The 17333-nt window shown below is 35.9% G+C and overlaps 1 protein-coding gene and 1 pseudogene across 2 annotated transcripts; both read right to left on the reverse strand.

Moving 5' to 3' along the window:
* Positions 1-2716: 2716 nt before the first annotated feature.
* LOC112177204 lies at positions 2717-9306 on the reverse strand. 2 transcript variants are annotated; one of them, XM_024315465.2, is made up of 8 exons: positions 9011-9306; positions 7512-8001; positions 6541-7469; positions 4849-4904; positions 4245-4475; positions 3823-4114; positions 3274-3470; positions 2717-3055 (listed from the first exon to the last, which is right to left on the reverse strand). In XM_024315465.2, the coding sequence occupies exons 2-8, from the start codon at positions 7912-7914 to the stop codon at positions 2902-2904; spliced, it is 2262 nt and encodes a 753-aa protein (XP_024171233.1). In that variant the 5' UTR covers positions 7915-8001; positions 9011-9306; the 3' UTR covers positions 2717-2901. The 2 variants fall into 2 exon arrangements, with proteins under 2 accessions (XP_024171233.1, XP_024171232.1); XM_024315464.2 differs by having other exon boundaries at positions 6541-8001.
* A 3263-nt stretch (positions 9307-12569) lies between these two features.
* On the reverse strand, positions 12570-16553 carry LOC112178429 (annotated as a pseudogene).
* Between the last annotated feature and the right edge of the window lie 780 nt (positions 16554-17333).

The raw sequence follows: 17333 nt of genomic DNA on the forward strand, positions 1-17333 counted from the left end.
AAACCCACTCATCTTCTGAAAATGATTGTCAGACTAGATGGTATCCATCAGAAAAAGAGAAAGAACCTGAGCTTGAAGGCTCCCAAATTAATACATCATTTTCAGGTTCAATTGGTAGTGGAATTTGAAGAATTTCAGCCTCCAAAACCGGAAACGAAATTGAAAATTCATTGGGCAAGGTCCATTGCTGATTAGTAATAAAATTTTCCACCTTACTCATCAAACGTTTGGGAAAATTCAGAGCCTGTAACTTTACAATTAAGCGGGCATTCAACCACTTGTCCATCCATAAATTTACCAACTTTCCATCACCAATAAGCCACTTGGAGTTATGGAAAATGAAAGGACCACCTCGGTACTATGACAAGCTGATGGAAGGCATTTGTATGGTGTGAAAAAAAAAAATCATGTAATATTGTTAGCATCAAGTGTAATGTATTTCAATTTGGATCGACTTGTTTCAAAGTGATAGCTACATACCCATAACTCATGTAAACAATATTTCTGGAGTTTTCAAAATGTTCGTGTATAATTTATTTCAATAGTATAATAAAAATTGTAAGTGTAAGAAACCAGAATTTTCAATCATAAATTTTTATCATCACGTATCTAATTGAAGATAATGTGTATCTTTATCGTCATGTATTTAATTGAAGATAATGTATAATGACATTTAACGCTACATTTCTAAGATTCAATGGGCTATTAAACGAGTGAATTAACAAAACGAACATGATGTATAAGTACTATGAGTGTGAGTGGTATCATCCTTATGAGTGACGCCTTTTATTTAAGATGATATGTAGTGACACTTAACACTACATTATAAGACTTGATGTGCTATCGGATCAATGAGCAAGTACCATGAGTTTGAGTGTGTCAACCTCAGTGAGTAATGAAGCAATGATATCTCCATTTGAAGCAAGCAAAATCCCAAATGGAGTGAGGAAGAGGCCTCCATCAAAAATCTTGATAGAGAGGAAAGAGCCTTTAAGTTCATTAATGTCCATGATTTTCCATCAGTAGTTTTGTGCCAAACATGTGGCACATCCACCACTTCGTATGGAAAGAAGAGGCCTCTGGCTCCTATTTCACAACCTATATGCAACACACAAACATTTCTTTGGTCAACCCAGTACCGGACCTTCACAAACTCTCGTATAATCAATTTTCCTCCATTTACATCTCGATCACTTAATCGGTGCTTGTCAGAATACATGTATTTTGTAGATATTCCTGATATTATTTCGAGATATTCTCTAAATCTATACTAATATTAATAGAACAGGCTTTGTTAGCCAAAACTAAAAAAATGTACTAAAATACCCTTAAAATATTAAAAAACAAAGCACAATTTTCATTCTACAGGACATAATCGTCAAAACACTAAAACAATAAAAATATATATTAACTACCCATTTTTAAACTGATAACCACCCACTTTTCCACACCCATTGGGTGTGAGCAGTTTCTAGTATTGTTTATTGTAATCAGGGATTTAGGCTTACTGTCTCCTCTTTGTATTTGACAATTTCATTAATCAAAGTTTGAAGGTAGCTGCACTAGGGATGGCAATGAGGCGGGTTGGGGATGGGGATCACAATACCATCCCCATCCCCGGAGTCATTCTCTACCTCCATCCCCGCCCCAATCCTCAATAAAAATATATTAGAGATTCCCCGTCCCCATCTCCACTGGGGACTAAGTCTCCAAACCTGCCCCAAATTATTTAATAAATAAAATAATTTTTTCTCATATTGCCTTTTTTAAAATCAAAATTTACAACAAATATATTTAAAGCATGATTAAATTCATAAATCATAATTTAGTGAGTGCAAAAATCAAAATACCATTAAAGTAAAAGTGTAGCCATTAAAGTAAAGTAATAAATGTGTGTGTGTGTGTGTATATATATATATATATATTTATGATTTATATTATAAAAATAAATTAAAATATATATAAGTTAAATATACGTATTTATTGTTGGGGCGGGTTTGGGGATGAGGATCACAATACCATCCCCAATCTTAGATAGCGGGGATTGGGATCCCCATTCTCATTTCCCATTTGTCCCCGAATTCTTCCCCCATTAGGGGCGGGTATCCAATGGAGCTCCGCCCCGCTGAGGATTTTTGCCATCCCTAAGCTGCACCAACCCTTCGGCAACATAAGACCAAAGCCAGAGTAAAAGAAAACTCCTATTAACTATGATCCCTTCCTGCAAAGGTACCCCTATCATATATTCATTACTTGATGGATCATCTAACAAACTAGAGCTTCCATCATTTTCTCAGTAGTCATGAGTCCTATCACTGCCTGCTTCGTCTTTCCTTGTGACTTGTGAGACTTGTCCACTTCAATCTTAAAGCTCTTCCTATCTCACTTTGGCCGTGAATCCAACTTCTTTAGTTGGTTATACTACATTTTCTGAAATTATTCAACCCTAGACACCAATTTTGACATTTTTGGCTTATTTCTTTCACGAATTGAAGAAGATTATTCAACTAAAATTATTCAAATATGTCCGATGGTGCTCTGTTCTTGAGGACCGTCAGTAAAAATACTGATGCTTTTATTTTGGTTGCCTGAGTCTGTTATTTGATTCAAATCTTGCTTGCTTTTGATGCAATGACACTAGGCTAGACAACGTTAAAATGACAAAATGTAAAAGACATAAAACGTAAAACTGATAAAATTTAAACCAAGACCACCCTAGTAGAATTCCAAAGCCTGCAGATCTATTTCTCAAACAAATGAGTTTCCTGTGTGTCTATCAGACTACAAATGGACATATCAATAACAAAAGCAGCACATCACTTCACTCACGCTAATTTTGTAAAAGAAGGAAAGCTATATAAAGCTGTATTTGGTGTATGAAAGAAAGCTATGTAACTGACGTTAACAGTTCAAACCCCAGTCATAAGGCTGATATATCACCTTCAGCTGAGAGATTGCAAGCAACTCCAGTAAAACTTCTGAGACAGCTGGTTCCAAGTAGTTTGATGAGTGCTTCAGTACCTCCATCTCATTCTTACCGAAATCTATGCTAAACCTGAGCATTGAGAAGTACCATTACATGAGATAAGTAATTATAGAAAAGTTACAGAATGTTGCTCAATAAAGCAATGTTTTGGATTGGACTCCTGCTAGAGAAACTAATTGAACATAAAACTTCCATTTAAAAAATGCATGTATATTCCTCTTCTTATATCAGAAAAGTACACACAGTGAGTGCTCAGAAGAACCCGACCTATCTCTCTCGGAACTTACCATTTAAGAATCTTACTAGCTGATGCAACCTTGTTATCAAAATCGATAATAAGACCTCCATTTCTTAAGAAACTACGTGCTGCTTCCATCAATTCTTTGTCAATGTCCCCTGGAGAATAGCATCGGAGGACAGGGCCAGATCGAGTACCAAAAACCAGAGCAAAATGAATAAGAGGCTCTGGGTAAGGTAGAGCCATCTGATACAGATAGGGGAGGGAAATGAGCAAGAGTAAATTGACAACATTAAGTGATAAGACTTGTCTAGTAGCAAAGTAAGAACTTGATTTCAACAAACTAAAGAAAAAAGGTGTGCAGTTCAAACTCTCATTCCCAAAATAAATAAAAATAGGCCAAGATTTTAAACCAATTACTGAAGAGTACCAAAAACCAGACTTTCTAATTTTATGGGCCAAAAGTATTGTTCTTTCATGTAAATTACATACTAGTTAATGTAAAACTTGTCTGGTAACAACTTCCAAAGAAAAAACAGCCCCAATGTGACAAGTATAAATCTAAACCAAATACTGAAGAGTATTTGTACCATCTTACCATGGCACGCTTATCTTTTGGACCAAATGGCTTCATGAGATTGTACGGTGGTCGCTGGTTTCCCCGTAAAATACCATTTTGGATAGCTGAAAGTGAATACGTGGACCCACCAATAACATATTTGAAGTCTCCAAACAACTTCCTTCGTTCTATTGCCCCATCTGGATGACCCCATACCAGTATTGCATGGATGGCCATCATATTGTAGAGATTTATGAAGAAAGCAAGTCTCTCCTCCCTCCGCATATCCTGCAGTTCCACTCTGTGGAGCTCCTCTACTATTCTCAGATACCTAAAAAGACATTACCATTAACAAGACCTTATATGGCCAAAAAAAAAGAGGTTACATAAACTACAGTTCTCTACCACAGTTAAAAGTTATTTGATGAATAAAATGGAGAAAGTGAAAAGACAGGAAGAACCTTGCAAATTCCTCACTTCCGTGAATACTTCTGTAATCAATATGTTTTCCATCTTCTGAAACATAGGCTTCCAAGATGGCACACATTATAAATCTCAACCTTAATTCGATTTCCATGATGGGCTTTGGCTTCACATCAATTATACCCTTTGGGATGTTGTGACATTGAGATACAATTGGATCATCATCCAAGAACCGATACAGGTGGTTCCCATCCTCAAACAAATTTTCCCTAGAGCAAAGAAAAAGCAAGATCGAACCAACATATTAGAAACCTCGTTACTAGTGGAAAGCATTTATGTTCTGCAAATTGGTTTCACACGAAAAAGAAATACTAAATATATTTTCCTGTGTTTCAGACATTTGATTTTTAAACAAATGGATGGGTCCCAACATTGACAGTAGCTTTTCTAAGATGGTAAAGATCATGGAGCTGAGACCTTATTTTCCAAAATTTCCTCTTAAATCAAACAGGTAAAAGTGTAGAACAAATTTTACTGTACCTTCCCACAGTTATCTTGTTAACTAATTTCCTGTGAAAATTTTCTAGCAATTATATAAAGTGGAAAGAATACAAAGACTAAGGAATAATTCAAGGGACTCACTCAAGAACATGTTGAAAGAAGAGTTTGCTTGCAAGCTTCCTTCCAAATTCGATAGCCTGTCTCACAATACAAACCAAAAACAAGAGTGAGACTTGATAAGAATACAGTTTAGCTAGAACATGTATGTACTATGAGTAGGTTTGATTTCAAAATTTCATTTTCAGTTAGTAACTTGCCAATCAAGGTACTCATTTAACGAATCAATTTTTTTTAATTATTTTACTTGATACATGATAATGGTATGCCTCACAAATTATCTGGTTTCACATCATTGCTCTCCCTAAGAAATAAGCTGCATACTTGTATCATGTTGCAATTGTTAACACTGTAACATCCAAGAGAGGAGCGTAAATAACTCCACCAAGGATAACTAGAAGCATTGAGTACTACTTGTATTTAGTCACAGATATTTCAATGACTGAGGAGAAACAAATCTCCCTTTGTGCAATTAGCAGATTCTGACAAGTATAAGCAACCCTAGAAGTACAATAATTTATACAAAGGAAGCTTCAAGGCTAAGGCCAAAGGAAGGGGTTGAAACTTGAAATGACACCCCTCCTTTGACAAACCACACACCCCCCTCCATGCACATTTTCATTGATCATTGACTGCATGATAAGGCTCACACAGACTACATTTGCTTGTATTATTTTTACAACAGACATAATATCCATCCTAAGAACTCTTAAGAAAGAGGATAAAGTCTAGTTCAAACTCTTCACCATACTTGCCATAAGATTAAGAGTATTAGATAGTTATGTATGGTACATCTGAACAAAATTGCAACTGACCATGAGGTAAGATTATTTACTAGTTGCATGCAGGTTGTTGTAAGTTGTAAGACAACATCCATCTCATTCATATTATCACTGGGATCAACCACTTAATTCTTACTCTTAGACTTCAAACATATGGTCTTAAAGCCCGGTCTTAAATGTACCATATTTCACTTGACTAAGCAACTTAAAAGGTTAACCTTGACACATCAATAATCATGAATCAGGCAGTCTGATATTGATTCCTAGACAACTACTGTCCCAACCATGCTGTGAAACTATCCCAGGAAACATCTTCCGGTTACTAATCTCTAAGAGCCACTCGAACATGAACAAGAACAATTCTGCTACAGATATTAATTTGTATAGAACAGACGTCACTTTATTCCATTAGCATATTATTGAAAAACTTTTACTTATCTAATTGAATAGCATATCAGGGAAGTTGAGTTAAAAGTTCAAAACAAGAATAAAAACACGAAATTCTAATACAATTTGGTACTTGCCCCATAATGAACTCAATTTCAACTGATCTTTTCCCCCAAAAATTAAAATAAATTTAAATTAATAAATTGGGTTGGCACATGAATCCACATAAAAAAAAAAAAAGTGAGTCTTCAATATGACCTCTCCTCCAATACTCAGACCAAATGAAAGCTATACTTGGTCATACATTGTAGTTAATACTTAGACAACGTAATGAGTAAGAAATCTATGAAACTGATTTTGAAATTGTGGTTAATCAAGGATACTCAAGATTGAAATCAACTCTAGTAACTTGCATATGAAAAAGAAAACAAAAGCATGCTTTATAATCACCAAGTTGAAGAAAATCATGCTAAATAATTCCTTAGAAAAAGCAAAAGAATCAGACCAACTAACTGCTAAAATTTAGGAGATAAAAAATCCCACTAACCTCTTCCCTTTCTAGATACTGATCCTCTGATAAGAAATCCACTGCTTCTGAACCTGAAAAACTCTTTGTGTACCTGCGCATTTTGTAAAACCGATCCTTCACAACAACAAATTCTTTCATTTTCCGGACAATTAAAGCCAGTTCATCAATAGCTCCACTATTGGACACATCATCTTCACCTGAAAGTGGTGGCAAAGGAGCTTCAAATGATGGTGCTTCACTAACCAGATAATCAATCTTGTCATCAAGCTTGCCAGACTCATCCAAGCCCTTTAGTTCATTCAAGCCTCCAATAAGGACTTCATTGAAGAAAACCTTTGGAACAGTAGAAGACCCAGAAAATTTCTCTAACTCCTGCTTTCTACTAGGGTACACATCAATATTGATCTCAGTATATCTGAGCTTCTTCCAATACAAAAATAACCTGGCATCTTTGCAATCCTGGCATCCTAACCTTGTGTACAATATTATTCTCCCTTTCATGGCTATAGCTTGTGCTGTTTTATCACTTGCATCCTCAGCTTTATTCCTTCCATCAACATCTTGGCCTGTTTTAATAAAGCTAAGGGGATTCCATGCAGGTCTTTCCATTGTTTTCTGAGAGGTGTCTCCAACGTCACTGTCCTTAATGGAATCTGAAAAATTCACATCTGCACCATCAGCAACATCTGGTCCACCTTCATTTCTGTTCCCAGAAATGTGGCGAAGGAAACTGGAGACTGCAACTACACTCTTAACCTTAACAAGGTTTTTGAGCGCTACTGCCTTTTCAACTACGCCAGAGTTTTCTGAATCAGGATCCAGAGAACGGATGGACATGCTTCTGTAAGCTTCCATCCCCGGAACCTCTGTTCCATCAAAGACCGGCTCTGGCTCCTTCTCCTCGCCAAAAACTTTGTCTGTCTCCTCTTGAGCTTTAGATTCCAAATGTTTACCATCATTGTCTAGATTTTGAGCTTTAGATTTCAAATGTTTACCATCATTGTCTAGATTTTGTTCTTTAGTATTTGACTCCACCTTATCAGCAGGGTTCTTTTGTCCATTGCTTGAGTCCAACTCTCTTTCCTGTGTGTTATACTCGGAACCCCTGCTGTCATTGCTCTTCCCACCCATGTCTCTGTGACTTTGATCATTGCCTAACTTGTCTCCCTGATCTTTGCAGTTCAAATCCCCACTCATGTCCACCTTGTCAACCAATTCATCTTCCCCATGATTATTTTCTAACTTGGGACTACCACTGCTGATACTCAGAGATTTCATATCCTTTGATGGTTCTCCCTGCCCTTCTTTCTGAATAGCGAGCGTATCTCTGCCCAACTTTTCAGCAGACAGAGAACTTGTGATATTTTCCTCAGTTAAACCCTCCTTGTCCATGAGGCCAGCAAGATTATAGTTCAAGACCTAGGCTCATTAAAAGACAGCTGCCTACACTTTAAAAGTTGAATGACTTTATCAAAAATCCTGCAGAAGTTTTAGAAGTTTACAATGTCATACTTGAAGGAGTTCAAGTTTGAAAATTCTAATGATAACAGATATTGTCAACTGCTAATTCATAAAAACATCTGCAACACCATAGCAAAAAAAAATATATATATATATATATATATATGCAACAACAAGTCTAGCAATACTGTCATTGGTTAATACAAAATTAAAGCTTAGACAGTCCTGAGCAGATTGTCAAAATGTCACTAAAGAAACACTTTGTGTGCAGGTCCTGCTTTCCAAGCTTCGACCACCAATCCCTCCTCAATACCACAGAAATATTCGTCTAACCCTCATCAGTTATCGCTCAGTAACATCTAACTAAAGCGCTGACCTTCACATAGGAACCTGGTTAACTTAGTTACTGACTGGACACCGAAAGAACCTACCAAAAGAATATTAGACTAACTACTTCAAATACCAGACCGAGTCATAAAAAAACATATATATATATATATATATATATATATATATATATATATATATTCTTCCCCGACTATGTTGCTTAAACCTCACTGGTGTAAACAAGAACAAAGCTCACAAAACAAGACATCGTTTAAACACCAAAAGTAGCAACCAAACCCAAAGTGTAATAGAATACCTACCTATTCAGATTAGATTTCTTCACAAATTATGTTGCTTAAACCTCACCTAACTCTCACCGGCGCAAACAAACAACAACTCATCTCAACAAGCTACGGTCTTATAACTAATCATTTCAACATTTTCATCTGAAGAACTATCCCAACATTCAACTCAACCGAACAATCGAAACACAGGACTAAAGAATGCTACTAGAATCAATAACAAACAATACACAAAAACAAAAATAGCATGAAGGCAAAAAGGTTGAATTTTTCAACTATTTGACCAAAGAGTAAAGCACAAGTGAAGTATCATCCATTTCTAACAAAATCAATCACAAACGCCACGAAGGATTCACAATTAGATTACAGAAATCAATCATAGAGTGACAGAGAGCAACCTGACGGATCTGAAACGGCGGCGTTTTGGAATGGAGAGGAAGAACCGCCGAGCGAGCGAGAGCGAGAGAGAGGGAGTGAGAGAAATGTTAAGGGAGGAAGATCTAGAAAAGGGGTTAGAGAAGAGAGAGCATTAAAGGCGTGAATGGGAATTTAGGGCAAATGAGAAGAAGAAGAAGAAGAAGAAAGATTGAAATGAAACGGCGATGGATTTTCAGAGGGAAGAGAGGAGCGCATGAAGCGGGAAGTCCGTGGGCTCCGCAAAGTGAGAAAAATCAGAGACTCTTGGGGTTTTCTGCCTACTTTCGGACCCACTCGCATTTTATACTCGTGTGCTCTTTATTGTTTTTTTTATATATATAAATATTTTTATTTCTTAAATTTTTATCTCCCTCACTAATATAATATTCAATTAAATTTTTTTCTTTAATTTCTTTATATTACTTATATAATATTATAATTTACCTAAAATAATTAATTTCTATACATTGACGCCATCATTTAGTACGAATGCGAACTGAAAAAATCTGATTTGCAATTTCTTAAACTAAATTTATTGTGTGTTTTTGGTGTAGTTATTACTAATTAAGTCCAAAATCAACTCATTATAATTAGGTTTAATGCCCTTAATTGGCTTATAATTAAGCCAATTATCATAAAGAGGGGTTAAATTAAAACCCTACATGGGTTTGTCTTCTTAGCCACTGATATACAAATTTACCAGCTGGGTTCCAACCTCTGCTTCGTTCTCTAAAATCGTTTAATTCCTTTTTTTCTTATTTACCAGAATATCTACCCTTTACCTCATTTTGTTTCTGGCTTTTCTCTAGATCCAAAAGATTAATAATGTTCCCTCCACATTTTCCCAAAATCGAAGTACCTATATATCAGTCGAACCTGGAATAGCAACCAAATACCAGTCCCAAACAGACTACTGAGATCGAGTAGTATATACGATACTACTAAATAGTAGTAAATACCTCTTACCATTCCTCTGTCAAGTGTGCAGTGCTCGACGGAAAATAATATCAGGCCAGCTGCCAGCATGGTACTATCAGTTCCATGGATACTTCTGTAATCAATACGCTTTCCATGGATACTTCTGTAATTAATAATATGCTTCCATCTTCTGAAACAGGCTTCCGAGATGGCATGCACACATGTATGCATGCAATAAAAATCTATCAACGTATACCTTGCTGCAATATCTATAATAGGCTAGGGCTTCACGTCAATCATACAGCCCTTTCGGATGTTGTGACATCGACATCAAGCTTCTCCCGAATTTGATAGCCAGCCTCACAAGACAAACCAAATAGAGGAGTCAAGACTAGATAAGAATACGATACAACTTGATGCATGTCCAAGTTATCTAAGCCTATAAATAAGAGTCTCTAGGCATTATACAGGCACGACAATCAAGCATCTACAACCACTCGCACAGAGTATCAACCTCAGCGTTGAATATCACAGAGAAGACAAATTAAGGAACTCATCTTGTCAACAGGAGAACATAAGGGACTCGCCTTACCATGCATAATCCAACAAAGAAGATAATTAAGCAACTCACCTTATCACCTCGTCAGTTCGTCACAGCCGTTTTGGTTCTAAGGAGCTCTGCTAGACCTTCAACGTCTAGTGCCGATTAAGGTAAAATCTTGTAAAAGACTTTATGAAATTCCTTATTGTCATAAGGCAAAAGAAGAACTACGCATAGAGTTTATCTTTTTCTAGGTCACAATTGTTTAAGGGAGAATTCCACAAAAATGGTCGGTCAACTATAACTCATTCCACACTTTGGTCATTCACCTTTTAAATATATCGCTTTGGTTACTCAGCTATTACTTTGTCAATCACTTTAATCACCCAAAGGGCATTTTATCTCACTTTAATCACTTCTCCCAATCATTCTAACACAGATTTCTCAATTTTTCACAATTGATTTGATGAAAATATCATTAATATTGTGGCAAATAATTTTTTTTAATGAAAAAAATTAATTAAGTGACGAAAGTGAATAACAAAGTTAAAGTTGAGTGACCAAAGTGATATATTTAAAAAGTGAGTGACCAAAGTGTCAAATAAGTAAAAATTGAATGATCATTTGTGATATTCTGTCATTGTGTAAAGATAAGTATATGAGCGCATCGACATCAACAACTTGCATGACTAGTGCTGGCACGTCCGCAATCAGTGACAATAAGGAGACATTTTTGCACTCTAAATTTAGAGGCGTCGAACATGATTCACTCCTCCGATCAAAGAATTTCATGTCAGTACCCGAATGACTAGGTAGTCCACGTTAGCGCTAGGTCATCAAAAGGTGGATTCAATCTAAAACATGTCAGCAATTAAAGAGCTAAATTAATGAACAGAATGCACGCCCTGAAAACCAGTCATTCACAACTTCTGATAAATGAACTTGAATTAAAAAAATATAGTTTATCGTTATAGAATAGTCGGGATGACGAAAACGACTAAAAAGGACTCGTCAGCTAGATCACGTTGGCAGCAACGCCGGCAAGTCCATCACTATTGCATTTCTTTGTTTGCGGTAGATATGGAATTTGGAATTAGCGTAACGAATAATGTTTCTGCCTGCTTTATTATTTATAGAGGGGAATTCTGCGGCTGTTAAGTCGTTGACACACGTAATGAGTTATGTGTTGGTCAATTGTATACTTGCTCGGTTGCTCCCCTCGTTTTGTTCCTAATTTATTCGAGTCACCCGTATTTAGTATAATCTCCATTTCCCATGTTGGACCAGCAAGGCAATGATAGTAAAAGAGGTTTTAGTTTGTAGTCGTATTTAATCATTGGGAAACAAAAAGAAAAAATCTGTTTCCGAGGAACGTCTGATATTTGAGCAATACAGACGGACGGCAAGATTTCCTGAGCACTTTTAAGTGCGTCAAAAACCAAAGTAATTAAGTATGCTATTGAAAATCAATTGGAATTTACGCTTGAGTTATCTGATGTAAAGTTCTCTTTAAGATTATTCTCATTTAGATTCGAGATAAAGACTGGGTGATATTCCCTGCTAAAACTATAGTAAGTTGAATAACAAAGTTAGGTACAGGACATTGAGCTCTTATTGACTATTCGGGAGAGCATTTATGCATATAAGTATTGGGACAATTAGATGTAATTCAAGTGCCTCAAATGCGAAGATACAGAATAACGTCCTTTCACTAAATTAAAACTTTCAATTGATTTCATCTTTAACCCATTACAATCAGGGGAACTAAACATTGAGCCTAGTAAGTACAAAGTGTCACTGCCAAAAAAAAATTAAGAACCTTCTTGTCAAATATTTGGATTTCTTACAGGACTATACATATCAGAAAAAATGCAAAACCTGGAAAAACCAAAAAAAAAAAAAATCAGTCATCCATGAAGCAAAGAAAAAATGTTAAAGAATAGAATGGTTGTGTGACAGAGGAAGTAAAACTAAATATTTACATTTTTTTTATTGTCCAACTCTTTCAAGGATCTGTTCTCCGAGAAACTAATCATGAGTTGTACATAAAACATGACACTAGAAAGGGAGACAGTAAGCCCTTACCTCAAATCAAAATTGTACAAGAGAAATGCATAGACCGAAATTGGCTCTTGACATCCTTAATATCTGATTAGCCATCTCCAAAGAAGCACTTGATTTGCTACACTTCACAACAACACTTCACTAGCTTCTGACCCAAATCTCTGCACCAAGAATTCATTTTGTCCCAGTTTGGCATACCAGATTCACTCAGTTTATCAGAAGGCAGAGATCGAATGCATCCAAGACAGTGAAAAGATTTGTTACAATAAACAGGATAATAAGTATACAAGCAGGGGGAGCAATTTGAATGGGCATTACCTGTCCTTGGCTTGTGGTGTGTGCTGAACTCTAAGCGTGAAAATGATTCTGGAATTTGTGAATGAAAATTTAAAATTACTTGTCTGAAAAGTAAAAACAATATTAATCATTAGTTTGCAGGATCGAGTTTCACAACCAATTACAGAAATAGAGTCTTTGGCTAAATCAGTGATCGGAAAGGAAACAAAAAAAGCTCCGGAAAGGCCACCCAAATTTGTTGTGTTTTTTCAAGACATACTTTAGCTAGGATTAAAATCCCACAAAGATAGATGTAACTTCTGACTACAAATTCCTGGATAGAGATGCAACGACAATGCCAAATTTCAACAATCCATTGCATGCTAAAGATGAGACTTACCTGAAGTTTCCTAGAACATCAACCTCATGTAAAGTTCGAGTTACAACATGTTGCAAGTATCCACCTTCCTGGCAAGGAGTTGGAGAGTAAGGCCATAACAACCATGTAAGACAAAGACACCAATACTTATTAAATGAGCATCAGCATGGCATTTACCTTGGTAAGTGATCAAGCAAAGTGACTGGGCTGTGGATCAGCATCTTCTGGTCTATTCCAGCTCTCTACAATATGAGGCAACCCAAGTGGATGAACCAATAACCTTTCTCACATGATCTGAACCAGCTTTGTATAAATTTCATCTCTATGAACCTTATAATCCTGTTTTCAATTGAAAAACGAGCCATGAATGAGAAAAACAACAAATTGTATAAAATGAAATATTAAATATTCAAGGATTTATTACAAACAGACATACTAGCACAATAATCTAAAGAAACAACAGAACATAAACTATGACTCTTGATTGTCTTTTTTGTTTTTCTTAAAGAAGAAAAATAGATTTTATTAACGAAGAAAAAAGAAGCCAGTACAAATCGTACAAAGATTTCTTTTGCTGATGGCTATTATCTTTAGCTTTATTAAGCAAATAGTGGTTTCTTTAATCAGAAAACAGTAATTAATTTCTGCTTCTGACGTGTATACAGCAAATACAAGCATGTGAAAAGTTCATATGGTACAACAGTTGCCTAACATGCTTTCAAAAAGTATGGAGAAAAATCACAGGTATAAGTATGACAAACTGAAAAAAACAATGCAGAACCAGGTTGACATTGTTTCACGATGTAGGAGGACAAACCTGAGCTAGTTGATCAATTTCAGATAGCAACATTGCCTTTCTTGTCTCAGGTACTTTCAGAAAAATGAATTTGCCTGAGTTCTTGAAGCAAAGGAAATAAATAAAGTCAGGAAATTTAAACAAAAGCTCCATGGTCAAAGCAGAAATAAATCTAATCTAGATAACTACATATTGTTCGACTGAAGAGTAGAATATATTATGTTTCTAACTAGAAATTACGTATGGATTCAAGTTATAACCGATACTGAGTCCATACAGTACAAAGATCATGTATTACAGAATTATATCAAAAACCTCAAAGTGAACGCATGCATATGAGACCCCCAAATCTCAGGTAATAGCTGTAAGTTATAATCACCTACCACGAATAATAGCATATGCGAAACTGATGACTTGACTTGCCAAGGCCAAGTGTTTAGAAGTTATCAACTTCAGGCCAGATACCTGCAATACCACATATGATCTGGTTGGTAGATAAATCAGAATTAACCAAACGATCAAAAAGGTATGCACTATTCTACTACTGTAAAATACGAACAATGAAATGATCAAGGTGATTTTTAAGGTCCTATAAAATCAAGAGAGGAAGCTTCCTAATAGTTAAAAGGATTGCTGGGTTGAAGACCAAACATTACTTATAAAGTCAGTGAAATGGTTTAATTTTTGAAGACATGTACATACAAGAACAGTAGATATGGAAATTTCAAATCTTCCATAACCATATTCCATTATCTATGTGGCAGATTGATAAAGTAAATTGTAAACACAATATTACTGAGGGAAAGTTACCTGCAACCAGGAACAAGCTGACATATCAATGAACAACAACAATGAACAACCTCTGAGAATAACTTCTGAGGAAACAAAGTTGGACATATCAATGTACTCTGACAACATCTTCATCAATATCAGGCCACTGGAGGGAAACAAAGATTGAAGGAAAACGGAGTCAAAGACTTACACAACAGAACAAAACTCCAAATACAGCATTAGCATTACGAAAAATAGAGTATTGGCAGACATATAGCAGGAAAATGAGACAAGTAGATATAAGAAAGGAAAAAAAAAAGAAGAGTGAAACAAAGAAACTAACCAGTTTACCATGTGAAAACCAACACCTTTGCACAAAATGGTTTTGGAAGTTGACTTTCCTCTCTCCTTCATATTGCTGTGGCTGTTCTGAGCCACAGAATTTGTAACATCAGCCTTATTCTTTTCAGCTCCAGGAGCATATGTAGACTTATCCTTTCCGGTCATATCCGTAGATAATTCAGTAGAATCAGTTCGGTTAATATGCTGTTCTGTAAATGATGGCCCTGTATCCACCACATGTGAACTATTGTTGCTTGTGGCCACCTCAGTGTAGCTTGTTTCGGTACTACCATGAACAGTATCCAGGTTCTCGGTTCCCAATGCTTCAGAACAAAATAATGAAGTGACAATAACCAGAAATCCATCAGGAACATCTACATCCACCCATGCTTCTTGGTCAAGAACTGCCTTAATATTTGTCATCTACAAATACCAAAAAGCAAAGCAATTATCTTAAAGTACCATACCAGGTGAAACTGAAATTATATATAAATAAGCACAGTTAGAACTAACTTGGGATTTGTGCTAAAAATCGAGGAAGGCTTTGGCCTGTGACTGTAGTGTTCCTCTAATACTAAATCTCTGCTGTGCCCCCATCTGAATATGTTGGCACAAATTGAGATGTATAACACATTGTCTAATCATAAAACTTAAAAACAAATAAGGGAGAGGAAACAAAAAGTATTGAAAAAAGAACAAAATAAAATAAAAATTAATATCTTCTCTGTAGCAGTTATAAACTCTTGCGTGATGTCGTAGTGCTCAAAAACTCCTGTAATCTCAACTTAGGATGAAGAAGAGCATGAACCCCAAGTAGTTTTGCCCATCTTTCCTGGGCAGCATCACAGGCTGCAACAACAGCTTCTGTGTTTTCTCGTAACACATCAGCTCTGTTTAGAATCACATTGTTTCAGAATATTGTATGACTTTGGCAACATTTCAATCAAAACCAAACCTTTAAAATGGAAACAGATGACGGAATAAGAGAAGCAATTCTAGTTGGAAGAAACTTTTGAGGGACAAAAATTTCACAGACAGTATTCTAAAATCTAGACCCATCTTAACACCACCATCCCTTGGGTGAGCACTTCCGGTGAAGTGAAAGTCTATCATTAAACTAATGCCAAGTAAGAAACAAGACTCATGCCAAAGAACTAACAAGATCAAGAGACCAGACTTCACCTAAAACAAGACTATTGCTTTTCCTTGGAACAAAAGGGCTTTTGCAGCAACTCTTTCAGATATATACGACACAAGTAAACCACATCGGCCATCACTTTCTTGAGTAGTTTCGGCAGCCTCAACAGTCAGCACCAACCGCAAGTGCAGCAGCAACTGAATCAGCTGCATAGGGACCACCAAGGTTGCACATAATCCACTCAATAGCCTGTTTCACTTCAGCAGACAGTAATAGATGTGCAATTGAATCATATGACATCACACTCAAATAGTGATTTATGCTGAAGAAAAAAAAGTAGACACAAACTTTGAAGAAACCAATCGGTTATTATATTGCCATCTGATTAGTGATTACAGAACTTAAAAATGTTAATCTAAAAGAGATTATATATGTGCAACCGGTAGATATGACCGCAACCACTACAACAGATTGTCTCAAATGTCCCCAATGAATCTAACTGCTTGACTCAAACTTTAAATTAAGTAAATGTTTTTATAATGTTGACATAGAGGGAACCTGTATCATTTCTTTAGACATGTAATGATAAATTGCACAAGTCCCTAATAATTCCAAAATAAACTCAGTCACAGACTAAAACAGATCAATTGAACCAAGAGCTCCAGGATATAAATAGAAAGAAAAAAATCTGAAGTGCTTCTACTTTGTCAGTTTTCCGAAAATTATAACAGGGGATGTATGTGCTGTACATAAACAAAGCATCTGTGCAAGAAAAATAATGTATTACGGTTTACTGAGCAGATTTTCAAATGGTAAAAAGCTTAGGTTAGTTTATGGAGTAGCATCTAAAAAATTAATTTTGAAAAGTAGTAGGAATGAATCAAAAGTTAGTGATCAACTGAGCTTGTCTACTTAATAATTTGAACTTGATAAAGGGGTCGCAGTTTTGAATATTTGAACCCAAGCCAAATCAATTTTCAAGCTCAGCCTAGGCTATTCATGAAGGATCAAAACAGGTTTGCAACCCTAACGGTGAGGCAGTAAATAAATTTGACTATAGTTATAGTAAAAAAGAGAAG

This window comes from Rosa chinensis, chromosome 7 (genome assembly GCF_002994745.2).
Source record: "Rosa chinensis cultivar Old Blush chromosome 7, RchiOBHm-V2, whole genome shotgun sequence".
Classification (NCBI taxonomy): Eukaryota; Viridiplantae; Streptophyta; class Magnoliopsida; order Rosales; family Rosaceae; genus Rosa; species Rosa chinensis.